At 45.1% G+C, this 14,146-nt stretch overlaps 1 protein-coding gene across 1 annotated transcript in view; it reads left to right on the top strand.

Annotated features, from left to right (window-relative positions):
- Positions 1-14,146, top strand: part of MINDY2 (MINDY lysine 48 deubiquitinase 2) — a 115,646-nt gene that overhangs the window by 28,646 nt on the left and 72,854 nt on the right. The window contains exon 2 of the mRNA XM_075345726.1: positions 6,899-6,956. Coding sequence (XP_075201841.1) covers positions 6,899-6,956 — 58 coding nt within the window. The remainder of the gene's footprint in view (positions 1-6,898; positions 6,957-14,146) is intronic.

Below are 14,146 nucleotides of genomic sequence, written 5' to 3'. Positions count from 1 at the left end.
TGTTGTAAAGGGGTTAAAATTCAAGTGTCTCAAGCTGTACAGATACATGAGAAGTGAAGGCAGCAGCACCTTTGAAACATCCCATCCAGCATGTATTACAGTGAGAAACGCTCACATGAGAAAAATGTAAGTCTGGGAGCATGGTGAAGATTGGAAGAAGAAATTAATGGTCTGAACATGAAGAAAGAGTATAAAAACGCTGTGCAATTTACTTTAATGAGCCGTAACCACGGATGGATGGATATGGATTGTATCACACCTAATATGTGTTTTGTTTTTAACTACAGTCAAATAAGGATTTTTTTTCAATTCTTTCTTTTTTTTTTCCCAGTATATAAGTGCAGCCATCTTGCCTGAGGGGCTGTTAATAACATTTAGAGATATGCGCTGCTGTGGCAGCCACATAGACCATGGAAAATGTCAGCTTATATTACTGGATATCCTCTTCTTATTAGTTGAGATGTGCAGTATAACAAAATAATAAATTATGCGAAGTCCTCATGTAGAGTGCGGATAAGAGTGAGCGTGTTTTATGATGAATTTGTCATGCACACTTGCCACATTCCCTCCTCATCAAGCTCCAAAAGTGGGTAAAGCTGACTGGATTGGCATAAAAATGGCAAAAGTCGCAACACTTTTGCTTAAAAAAAATTGCAGAAATATTTGGCAACATTTCAATTAGTTTTATACCAGATAAAAGGCGTGAGCTGGTGGTGAATTTTCTCCAGTATTTTTACCTGCCGGACTGGCAGCTTTCCAATCAGTTACCTACGATTTCTCCCAGCGGTTACGTGACAAACGTTATCAAACAGCTGCTGATTGATGGGTTGTGAAGACTACACCCAAAGTGGAAGTATACTGGCTTTTCTTTTGCTTTTTTGTGAAGCACAAGTGAGTTATAAAGAAGAGGTTGTCCTGTAGTGGACAACCCCTTAAGCGGGCTTTATACGCTACGATATTTCTAGCAATTGCTAGGGATATCATACGCAAAAGCACCCGCCCCCGTCGTGCATGCGATATTGTGTGATCGCTGCCGCAGCCAACATTATCGATATGGCAGCGTCACACGCACTCACCTGGTCGTCATCGTCGTCGTCGCTGTGACTGCCGAACAATCCCTCCCTCAAGGGGGAGGTGCGTTCGGCATCACCGCGACGTCACTAAGCAGCTGGCCAATAAAAGCGGAGGGGCGGAGATGAGCGGGACGAACATCCCGCCCACCTCCTTCCTTCCTCATTGCTGGCGGGACGCAGGTAAGGTGAGGTTCCTCGTTCCTGTGGTGTCACACACAGCGATGTGTGCTGCCGCAGGAGCGCCGAACAACATCTATAAACAACCATTAACAATTTTTGGTTTTAGGACGACCTCTCCATGGTGAACGATTTTCACCACTTTGGAGGACATTTAAGGTCACTGGTAAGTGTTATACGCTGCAATACCGTTAATGACGCCGGATGTGCATCACTAACGACGTGACCCTGACGATAAAACATTAACGATATCGTAGCGTGTAAAGCCCCCTTTAGGGCATGTGCGCACGCTGTGTATTTCCATGCGTTTATGCAGCGCTTTGCCCTGAAGTCTATGTAAATTGTGCAAATTCCATGCGCATGTTGCGTTTGAGAGCACAGCGATTTGCATGATGAAATTTGTGGCCGAATCGCTGCATTCAAAAAAGCAACATGTCACTTTGTGCACTGTGGATGCTGCTCCCACTCTGTCTATGGGAGAGAGAGAATCCAGAGCGCATGAATTCCGTATCAATTCGGCAATCACAATACATCCATATCGGCTGGGTTTTGAAACGCACATGCGCTGCAGAATTTTCAGCATGATCATACGCAACGTGCGCACCTACCCTTAAAGTGAATCTGTGCAATATGCACCCAGAACAACTAGCGGTTCTGGATGCATATTGCTAATCTCTGCTGAGCCTTTCCTGTATCTAGTAGCATAGATAAAGAGAAGATCTTTAGAAAAAGTATTCTAAAGATTCTTTATGATATTCTAATGAGAGAATGGACTAGTCACAAGGGCGTTAGTTTATGCGCTCATTCTGCCCTCTAAGCATGTTAGCATTCCCACAAGGAGTGTGCTAACACGCTATTAAATGCCCATTGCCCAGCGTCCTCAACGGTACCGCTGTACCTGTGTTCGTTGACACCGCATCAGTTGCCAGGCAGTGCTCACAATCAGAAGTCACCGCACTTCCAGACATGCGCACTATGGAGCCGGGTGTACGTGTCCTGGCTTCAAAGAGTTCTAGTGTGCCTGACCTTGAAGTGCTGGGACTTCTGATCACGCGCACTGCCCGGCATCTCATGCAGTGATAACGGACACAGGTACGCCACAGCTGATGATGCTGTTCTAGTCGGATGGGCATGCTCTTTTTCGGGTCCTGTCCCCCCTCCTGCTGCTGTTTGCCGTCCTCCTTTGAGGATTGATGTGTCTGACGCCTCTGTCATCATCCACGTAGCTGGGCTGAATGTCACACCTGCGCAGTCATTTCCGGCTCATGCAGACTCACTTCACTCTGCCCCATTGCGGGCAGAGCCGAAAACATAGGTGCGCTTGCGCGAGCCCATGAGCTCTCACAATCTCACATCTGCGCAGAGAGCTCACGGGCTCGCGCAAGTGCACTTATGTTTTCGGCTCTGCCCGCAATGGGGCAGAGCAAAGTGAGCCGAGAATTACTGCGCAGGTGCGAGATTCAGTCCAGCTACATGGATGATGACAGGTGTCAGACACATCAATCATCAAAGGAGGACGGCAAACAGTGGCAGGAGGGGGGACAGGAGCTGAAAAAGAGCCCGCCCATCTCATACATTGGATCTGCAAAGGGAGTCAGGGAACAAGGTGCACCTTCATAGAATGCAGCTCAGGAGCTGCAGAAGGTGTCACTTTTGGTTAAATACTGAAAAAACTGGTGACAGGTTCAATTTCAATTAAAAAAGTAATTGTAAAACATACAATTATTTTATTTTTCTTTATACATTCCATTTATTAGCTGCTAATTCCTTCAGCTTATGTCGGCAGGTTTCAGATGGCTCTATGCACCATGCATTTTATCATCAAACTTTTGGATGCAAAAAACACTCTTCAGTTATTCACTTGAACTACAATCGCCAAATAGATGCTACAGTCTGACATTGACTTAAATAGGGCCTGTCACTTGTGGTGTTTTTTTTTTTTTTTTAATTTTATTTATTTAAATACCCCTCGAGACCCCCACCTAATTTTGTTGCTTATTTCCTTTTTGTGCTTCGTCAATAATGTAATTGCAGAGATATTCACAATTATTGCTTGTGGAGCACAGTGTGTGAAATCTCTACTTATAGGTCAGCTAGACATTACCTTTGTTTTCACCCCTCCTAATCATATGTTTCTCAAATCAGAGCTCGGCAAGTGACTTAAGCCCCCGTCACATTTAGCGACTTACCAGCGATCCCGAAAACGATGCGACCTGATAAGCATCGCTGGTAAGTCTCTGGGAGGTCGCTGGTGAGATGTCACACAGTCAGATCTTACCAATGACTCAGTAACGATACAGGTCGCAGTAGCGACCTGTATAACGATCTCTGCTGTCATTGGGACCCTGTCACACAGTGTCAAATGACCGACGACTTCACAGTAGGGGCCAGGTCGTTGCTGGATCTCACACATAACGAGATCGCTAGCGAAATCGCTGTTGCGTCACAAAAAACGTGACTCAGCAGCGATGTCACTAGCGATGTTGCTTAGTGAGACGTGGCCTTTAGCGTCCCGAACTATGATTGGCACTCTCTGGGAGGGAGGGACGAATGTGCCCACTTGATCTGGAAGCAGAGATTTCACATATTGCACTCTAAAAGTAACAAATGTGAATATCTGCAATTGAGATAAGAGTAGCAGTCAGTGGGGGTTCAGACATTTTTACAAGGTATTTAACATTTTTTTATTTATTTTTGCACTTGCGACAGCTCCTCTAAGAATAGCTAAAAATCAAGAATAACATCACATTTCTGGATTTATGTTCCAAAATGACTTATCGAGATGATGTGAAAGGCACGTGAGGCAGAATTGATGAAGCCATGAATATGTAACATTCACTAGATCACGTCTAATAAATCTATTCGTTCACATTCCCTTCCGTCCCTAATAGCACAGATCAAACGCTTCTTTCAAGCTTAATCTCCTTCAGTAAAATTCCGCATTACATTCTGCTAAGTGAGTACAACTCACTTTGATTTTTTTGAGTGTGGTTGATCATTATGGCGCTAAGTGAGGATAACAGAAGACATTAAAAACCAGATTTTTCAATCTCTGCTTTAAATGCTTATGTTTGAGCATAAGTGGCATGTAATTAATTTAGAAATATTGTATTCTTCTTCTTTTTTTTTTTTTTTTTTTCTAAACAGTTTTTAAAGAATCCTCATTATTCTAAAATAACTGTCATTGTCTCTTAGCAACAAAACATCCGGCAGTAGCTAAATCGCACAAAGCAGTCCATGAAATGTTATCCAATGGAGCTATTCTCAGAAACCGCGTTTCCAATAGTGCAATATTCATCCTAGTATTTCCTCGCAAGAAGGGTTTATGGCAGATGGCGGAGAAACACCATAAATATTTGATCACTGGGCGTCCAACTGCCAATATGCCAATATGCCAATTGTTTTTTAATTTTTATTTTGTCTTTGTATTAAAAGTGGCTAATATCTTTAGTATTCTGGATTATGATAGACCTTAACACACAGCGTGGAATGTATTTGAGCAACTTATTTACAGCTCTGGCAAAAATTAAGAGACTTGAGTCATACGTCCTTCGCAAAGTTTAATCTGCCCAATTACTAGAGTAAGGGCTGGTTCACACTAAGCGACAGCGACAACGAGGTCGCTGTTACGTCACCATTTTCTGTGACGTAACAGCGACCTTGTAAGTCGCTGTTATGATCGCTGCTTAGCTGTCAAACACAGCAGCCGAAGCAGCGATCATAACCGCGAGAGCAGGGAGCCGCGCACACTGCTTAGCGCTGGCTCCTTGCTCTCCTAGCTACAGTACACATCGGGTTAATTAACCCAATGTGTACTGCAGCTACATGTGCAGAGAGCCTGAGCCGGCAGCACAGGCAGCGTGAGAGCTGCGGAGGCTGGTAACTAAGGTAAATATCGGGTAACCACCTTGGTTACCCGATGTTTACCCTGGTTACAGCTTACCGCAGCTGCCAGATGCCGGCTCCTGCTCTCTGCTCACTTCATTTCGTCGCTCTCTCGCTGTCACACACAGCGATCTGTGTGTCACAGCGGGAGAGCGCCTTTGAAGAAAACGAACCAGGGCTGTGTGTAACGAGCAGCGATCTCGCAGCAGGGGCCAGATCGCTGCTCAGTGTCACACACAGCGAGATCGCTAATGAGGTCACTGTTGCGTCACCAAAACCGTGCCGTAGCAGCGATTTCGGTAGCGATCTTGCTATGTGTGAAGCACCCCTAAGGTGATCTTCTCTGATGAGTCTAAAGTTCAGCTTTGCCCAAGACAGTTAAGGCTGCTTTCACACCTCCGGTTTTAGCAGAGCCGGCCAATCCGGCTCTAAAACCTATGCAACGGATGCGGCGAAAAAAACGCATCCTTTGCATACGTTTTTTTTACATGCGGCCCGTCCGGTTTTTGCCGCTTGCGGCAGGCTACTGAGTGTGCGCAGTGGAAAAAAACGCATGTGGGGCCGGATGCGTTTTTTGCCGCAGCATGCGGCATGCATTGCAAATTGCGCCGCGTCGGCCGGATGCGGCGCGATGCGTTTTTTTTTTTGCCGGACAAAAAAAGTGCCAGGCAACGTTCTATCCAGCCGTTGCATTGGCTAAATCTGCCGCATGCTGCAAAAAACGGACGGAACGCAAGCCCATGCGGCACAATACGGCACTAATGTAAGTCTATGCAAAAAAAACGCAACTGGCGGCAAAAAAAACTGTTACGTTTTTTCTGCAAAGCGCCGGATTGTGCCGCACAGGAAAAAACTGATGTGTGAAAGCAGCCTAAAGCGGGCTTTACACACTGCGATATCGGTCCCGATATCGCTAGCGTGGGTACCCGCCCCCATCTGTTGTGCGACACGGGCAAATCGCTGCCCGTGCCGCACAACATCGCCCAGACCCGTCACACATACTTACCTGCCCGGCGACGTCGCTGTGACCGGCGAACTGCCTCCATTCTAAGGGGGAGGTCCATGCGGCGTCACAGCGACGTCACTGAGCAGCTGCCCAATAGAAGCGGAGGGGCGGAGATGAGCAGCCGGAACATCCCGCCCACCTCCTTCCTTCCTCATAGCGGGAGGCAGGTAAGGAGCGTTTCCTCGTTCCTGCGGCGTCACACATAGCGATGTGTGCTCCCGCAGGAGCGACGCACTACATCGTTACTGCTGCAGTAACGATAATCGAGAATGGACCTCCATGTCACCGATGAGCGATTTTGCACGTTTTTGCAACGATGCAAAATCGCTCATCGGTGTCACACGCAGCAACATCGCTAATGCGGCCGGATGTGCGTCACAAATTCCGTGACCCCCAACGACTCCGCATTAGCGATGTCGCAGCGTGTAAAGCCCCCTTTAGGCAGTGTTTTAAAATAATGATGGCCGCACAATTTGATCATTTTCACCTAGGGGTGCACCCACTTTGCTTGCCAGCGGTTTTGACTTTCATGGCCATCTTGAGTTATTTAGAAGCTTCAAATTTAGTTATACAGGTTGTTACAGGGTGTAATCCCTTTTGTGGTACACTGTACATGCATACATACTCACTCATACTCACTTCTGTGTCTATCACACTGCCCCTAGCTGATGGGAGTACATTTTATAGACTCGGTGAGCAGTCTAAAGTTAATATTGTTTAAATTAAACAATATTTTTTTTTTTTTTCTTATTTACAGGTGAAATTACCTCCCATGATGGAGATTATCACTGCCGAGCAGCTCATGGAGTATCTGGGTAAGCGGAAGTTTTGATACAATTCATGGTGCTTTGCTTTCCGCTATTTTTTACATGAAACAGAGGAGGAGATATCCAGCTCCCGCACAAAAGATATATTTTCTGTAAAAACATTAGTGTATTTGTTTATTTAAAAGAGTAATCGAATAGAAAAAAAACCTTTTTTCTATGCGTTTCGAACGATATCTGCTTTTATTCATAGCCTTAATTATAGGCAATGTGCCCACGGGAGTTTGTAGCTGCGGATGTATCCGCAGATACGGCCGCATGTTTCCCGCAGCTGCCCGCCGACATCCGCAGCTATTTTTAGCTGCGAGATTGCAGCGATATAGCTGCAGTAAACCTGCGGACTTTCATGCGAATTACCTGCGGACGTCCCGGCCTCTATCTCCATAGCGGAGGGCTGGGATTTCCGCAGGTAATTCCGCAGGAATAATTGACATGCAGTTACGTGCGGCTGCGGGACATCTGCACCATGTTCCGCAGCCGCACTTTCCGCAGCGTGGACACAGCACTCCCCATGTCCCATAGGATAACATCGGGAGTGTCTGTACATGCTAAAACCTGCGGATTTATCTGGAAAATCCAGAGAAGTCCGCAGGTTTTAAGCAGCAAAATCCGCAAAACCAGGCTCCCGTGGGCACATGCCCTAAGAGTGCATTACTGCTTAAGGAAATCTAGGAGAATATTTAGCATACAAAATGGCCATTTCTATATCTGCCCACTAGTCATGTAAAGGCATATTTTGTATACTGGGTACCTACTCTAAGGCTATATGCGCACGCTGCGTTTTTTGTTGTGTTTTTGCCGCGTTTTTTGGTGCAGTTTTGTTGTCAGAACTTTCTGACATTTGACTTCCCAGCAAAGTCTATAAGAAGTAAGATTTGTCATGCACACATTGCAGTTTATTTGTCAGCGTTTTTTTGTCAAAAGTTTGTGACAAAAAAGATGCAGCATGTTCATTCTTCTAGCATTCTTGTCAACATTTGTCACAAACGCATGCTGTAAAAAACGCATTACAAGCGTTTTTTTTTTTTTTTTTTAAAGCTTGCATCCCCCCTAAATCTCAGCTGATCCATGCTGACTGAACAGAGTGCATTATGAATCAGACACCAGCCCCTGCATTTTAATCAGCTTTGTTTTATTCTGTTTGTTTTAATGTTTTGTTTATTAAAGCAAAATAAAAATAAAAATACACAAACAATAGAAATCACAGATTTGACTAATACAATCACACTTGCATCAGACGCTTTCCATTTCAACTTCATAGCTCAGATTACGTATGTGTTGTCTGAGCCATCTAAATAATAAACTTAACTATCTAGTATTGGGAAAGCCCTAATTAACTTAGTATTCTGGTTTCTGTTTTAATATGCAACAATTTTTAACAACAAGTATCCTAGATACTAGAGGTAGGGGGGGAGCCAGAATCTAGGAGAGCGAACTTCGTCGCATGAAATTCAGTTACAGGATTAGAGTTAGAGGGCTCAAGAGACGAAAGGGAAGGGGAAAGAAATAGAAAGGAGAGAAGAAAGGAGAAGATTTTGGTCTTGGATCCATTCAGTTCGTGGTAAGGATGTTTAGACAACTGTCATTCATCACATTGGTGAGGGGAAGGGTGACTTACAGTCCCCTATGCTACCGTCTGCGAAGTTACTATTGAAAATTGCGGTTTAGACTTATAGGCCTGCCAAGCCTTCCAGACCTGAAGGAAAGAGAGCATATTTTGACGCGAAAGGGCTGAGAGTTCTTCAACATGATATAATTGATCGATCTTCAGCAAAAGCTGTGTGAGAGTGGGAATTTTCGTTGTGCGCCACAATTGGGCTATGAGAAGTTTACACGCTGAGCCTACAAATGACGCCAGTTTTGAAGTAGCTTTGTCTTTAGGCCACATTGGGAAGTTCAGAAGCATTTGTCCAGGTTCCAGAACCCCCTACTTGCCTGTGAGGTCATATATTAACTTTGATGCCATCCGCCAGAAGGTCTGGACTATCGGACAAGACCACCAAACATGTAAATATGTTCCCTTGTCCCTCTCGCATCGCCAGCATTGATCTGAGTTGGAAGAGCTCCATGTACTAGACGAGGTGGGGACAATGTACCATCTCGCAATCACTTTAAATGAGTTCTCTTGAACTCTCACACAACACGACGGGCCATGTGAGGCATTATAAATCTGGCTCGTTTGTAAATCAGTAAATATAGTGCTCAGGTCCCTTTCCCATCTTAGTATATATGCTCTTTTTACCACCAGATTTTTTGTAAGCAGGGTCTGGTACAGGTTAGAAAGAATTTTCCTGGGAGTCCGGGTTTGCATGCAAAACAATTCAAATGTAGTTAAAGGTCTGTCAAGATGAGTGTGAGGTAGTAATGGATGAATCACATATTTTAACTTTGTATGATGAAGAAATGTGAGCTTAGAGAGGCCTGGGTTCATACCCATCTCCTGGTCAGAAATCAAAGAGCCGTCCACCAAGAGATCAGCTATCGGAACATTCACATTGGTCAGAAATGTGGATTTCGTGGACGCGGCTTGGTTTACATCAGCATCTAATATGTCGGAAACTTGGGTTAAAGGGGAGAGAGGCGGGGCCAGTATCTCTCTGTTTTCCTTCCATTTGTGCAATAGAGTTCTCGTAAGCTCATTTGTGACGGATCTTTTATCCCTCTGGTTAGCAGGGAAAAGTAGCATAGCTCGTAGAGGAGTGGGGGCTAGGTATTCTTCTATGGATATCCACAATTTAGTCGGTGGGCGTCTGATCCAGTCTACCGTTCTAGACAGGACGGCGGCTTGGTAGTATACCGATATGTTGGGTAGCCCCATGCCCCCACTGTCCCTTGGGAGGTTCAATGTTTGAAAGTTGATTCTCGGTTTATGTTTGTCCCAGACGTAGTTGGAAATTAAAGAGTTACATTGAGAGAGAAAAGCTGCGGGGATTGGAATGGGTAGCATTTGAAAAAGGTAAATAAACTTTGGAAGTATAATGCTTTTAATTATATTTTTCCGACCTATCCACGAAAGGAAGGGAGCCTTCCACGAGGCTATTTGTGTGGTAAGTTTAGGAAGAAGGGGCTTGTAGTTGAGATCAAATAGGGACTTGAAGGTTTTCCCTATCTTAATGCCTAAGTATGTTATATGACTATTTGGCCACCGAAAAGGGAACGTGTTTTGGAGAGATTTAGTGACTTTACTGGCGACATTAATGCTTAATGCTTCTGATTTGGATAGGTTAATTTTGAAGTTGGACCATCGGCCATATTCCTCTAATAATTTCATAAAGGCAGGGAAACCCCTCTCTGGCTTGGACATTACCACCAACAAGTCGTCGGCAAAGGCGGCGGACTTGTGGTGAACTCCCTGCAGATTAAACCCCTCAATGTCCCGATCCTGTTGAATGGAGGTTAGCAATGGCTCCATGACCAAAACAAAGAGTAGGGGGGATAAGGGGCAACCCTGCCTTGTGCCATTTTTAATGTCAAAAGGGTTGGTGAGAGTATTATTTATTTTAATCCTGGCTGTGGGGGATGTGTACATCTGTAGGATTGCGCGTGTGGTATCTGGAGGAAAGTGGAAGGCCTCCAGCGTCTCCCGCAAGAAGGTCCAGTCCACCCTGTCAAATGCCTTCTCGGCGTCCGTTCCCAGCAGGACAAGAGGCAGCTTATGTGTCCTGGCGAATTGCATTAGGTTTATTACTCTTAGTGCGTTATCCTTCCCCTCTCTACATCTGACAAAACCTGATTGTTCTGGGGAGATGAGATCTGGAAGGACATCTGCCACTCGATTGGCAATTAAACTAGCATATATCTTTAGGTCTACATTCAAGAGTGAGATGGGCCTATAATTTCCACAACACTCTGGATCTTTCCCGTCTTTGTGTATTAATGATATATGTGCCTCTAGTGCTTGCTTGGGTATAGGGTCGCCATGTAGAAGGGCGTTGCATGAAGCTAATAGATGATCCCCCAGAATATCAAAGAATTTCTTATAATAGATAATGGGGAGGCCAGGCCATCTGGACCTGGAGCCTTCCCCACGGGGCTCCTGGACAGGATGGACTGAACCTCAGCCCGGGAGAACGGTTTTTCTAAGGACGCCTGCTGTGTTTTAGAAAGTTTCGGAAGATTCAATTTAGTTAAGTAGTTTTGTATACCACATTTCCTCTTGTCTCTCTCCAATGCCGACTCTTCTGGTCGAATTTGATATAAATTTTTGTAAAAACGAAGGAATTTATTCGAGATTTGAAATAGTCTTGCGTACGGTGCCCCTGTGAGGTTTTAATTGCATGTATGAACGTGCGAGCCTGTCTTTTTTTTATCATGGACATCATAAGCTTGGAAGCCTTATCCCCATGGAGGAACAAACGATTCCTCCAGCTGAGATAAAACTTTGCCGATTGCTTATTAAGTATATCCCTGAGTTCCACACGCTTCGCAGTCAATTGTTCTAATGTCTGTTGGGAGAGGGACTTCTTATGCTGGGCCTCCAATGTGGCTATCTCAGCATACAGAGTCTGCAAGAACAATTTCCTCTGCTTGTTGAGATGTGAGGAGATGGAAATCAGTTCTCCCCTAATGACCGACTTATGCGCTTCCCACAGCAACGGGGCCGCAATATCTGGTGTCTTGTTCTCTGCAAAATAATTACGGAGACATTCAGATATGCGTTTCTTATTTTCTTCCGAGGAGAGAATTGATTCATTCAATCTCCACGTACGATGTAGCCAGTACGGCCTCAGGAGTGAGAAACTAACTGAAACATAAGCATGGTCAGAGTAGGGTATAGAATGGATCTCTGAGTCATTGACATTGGGTAGTAAATGCCTAGGTAGAAAAATGTAGTCTAGTCTGTGATATGATTTGTGGGGATTTGAGAAGAATGTGTAGTCTTTGGTTGTGGGGTGCTGATGGCGCCAGATATCAATCAAAGAGAGGGAATGAAGAGAGCATTTAATCCGAGATAGGTCCCTTAAAGAGAGGTGACTTTTTTTTGCAGTGGAATCCAGCTTGGGCTCCATAGCCACATTAAAGTCACCGCACAATATTGGAGTACCTTCTGAAAAAATGCGGAATTTTTTGAGCGTGGACATCAACCATCGAATCTGTTTGACATTTGGGGCATATACATTCCCTAGGGTTACCATAGAGCCGGCCAACATACCCTTGACGAAAATAAATCTGCCCTCTGGGTCAGTAGCGACATCTTGAGCCAGGAAGGGTATATCTTTAGCGAGGGCTATGGAAACCCCTCTAGATCCCCTACGTGGGGAGGGGGCGTGGAACCAATTGTTGTAGTGTGCTTTGTCAAAGCTTGGGATTTTGCCGTCACGGAAATGCGTTTCTTGGAAGAATATCATGTCTGCGTGTCTTTTTCAGGCTATGCAAAGTCTGTGACCTTTGTACGGGGGAATTTAATCCATGTGCATTAAGGCTTATTGCCGTAAATACCTTATGATGTGATGCCATGATGATACAAACGGGAGGACAATCTGTTCTTTTCCCATCGAGATGAATGGACCAGACCTAAGACCAGAGGGAGAGTAGAAAAGATAGAGAGACTAGGGAGTAGAGAGAGGTTCAAAAGAGAGCAGGGTATTAGTATCAACATATTCAACTATGTCAAATTCAAACAAAAAAGAATGTGCATCAAGAGGGAGCAAAAAGTGCAAAACCCCTGTAATAACTTCGTGTTTTAAGCTAGCATAAACAGTTATATACTTCAATAGGCCCAATCAAAGACCCCTTCAGGGGGGCTCGCCTTCAGAGTTCATCTGGAGTTTCTTCGCCGCTTTACGCCTGGATCTATGGGTCTTTGGGGTGAGGCTATGCCATGGTGCCGGATCTGGAAGCATTTGTAATGTAGATGCCGAACGATGAATTTCCAGCTCCGGGTATTTCTCCAATGTGATCCCCAAATCTTCACAGATCCGTCTTATCTCCGCAGAGGTTTTGGCTTGGTAGTGTTTTCCATTAGCAGTTATAGCGATGCCGAATGGGAATAACCAGCGGTACGGAAACTGGCGTTGGCGTAACACTGTTGTGAAGGGTTGTAGCAATCTTCTTTTGGTCAGGGTGGTGGAAGCAAGGTCCTGAAAAATCAGAATTTTAGAGCCTTCATGACTTATAGACTCCGCTTCTCTGGCTTTTTTAAGAATAAGTTCTTTAATTCGGTAATCCAGGAAGCGGCATATAACATCCCTTGGTGGTTCCCCTTGTTTAGGTCGAGGTCTCAAAGATCTATGAGCTCTTATCAGCTCTAATGGTAGAACAGGGTCAGAGTCCATCAGGTCAGTGAAGATGCCCTGCAGGGTCGGGATCAAAGCTTCATTTGCTACCGATTCTGGAAGACCCTTTAATCTGAGATTGTTTCGCCTTTCTCTATTCTCATGATCTTCCAGAATGACATGAATTTGATTGATGTTGTCCTCCTGTTGGCGAAGACAGGAGATGACAGTGTTGGAAGTGGAGGTTATTGTGGCTTGGGCCGCTTCCAGGGATTCCACTCTGTGTCCAATTTGGCCGATTTCTTGTTTGATATCTGATAGCTCCCTTGCCACCGGTTCCAGCGCATTTTTAAGGATCCGTTTCATAAAGGATCTTGAGATGGGGAGACTCTTGCTATTATCAGCACCTTCAGTGTCACTTTCATCATCATCATCTATATCTTGTGCGTCGTTAGTAGACATGCTTTGGGGGCTGCCTGTTTTAGCGTCAGCTGTATGGAAGTGTTTTTTGAGAAATTTATCGACATCAGCCTGGGTAGTAGATTTGACTGGTCTGGGCAGTGAGCTAGGTCGTGCGTTGCCGATTTTGACCATGTTAAAGTCAGACATATGAGGTGTTATGCTTGAGAGAATGAATAGTAGGGGTTAGGCCACTCCGCTCCCTCCAAATTGCACAGATTTTTAAAACATTATACTCATTCAGAGAGGGGAAGGAGGCGAGAAGAGTGCCCCTATGTTGGAGGTACCACTGTGTGACCTCTCTCTATATCCTCTCCACCAAAAGGCCTCTCCTGTAGCCTCGGTGCCCGTGATGGTGTATGGAGCCGAAACTTAAGAGATTTTCTTGCTGCCAGTCCGCCTGCCACGCAATGGCGGCCCAGACCCAGATCGACAGGACACCCTGTAGTGTGTGGTGGGGGTACAGAGCCACCCCCTATGGCTCTTAGTGACCCTTTGTGTATTTGA

The sequence above is a fragment of the Anomaloglossus baeobatrachus genome, chromosome 4 (genome assembly GCF_048569485.1).
Source record: "Anomaloglossus baeobatrachus isolate aAnoBae1 chromosome 4, aAnoBae1.hap1, whole genome shotgun sequence".
Taxonomy (NCBI): domain Eukaryota; kingdom Metazoa; phylum Chordata; class Amphibia; order Anura; family Aromobatidae; genus Anomaloglossus; species Anomaloglossus baeobatrachus.
The sequence above is the reverse complement of the archived record's forward strand: the minus strand, read 5'-3'. Positions and strand labels throughout refer to the sequence as shown.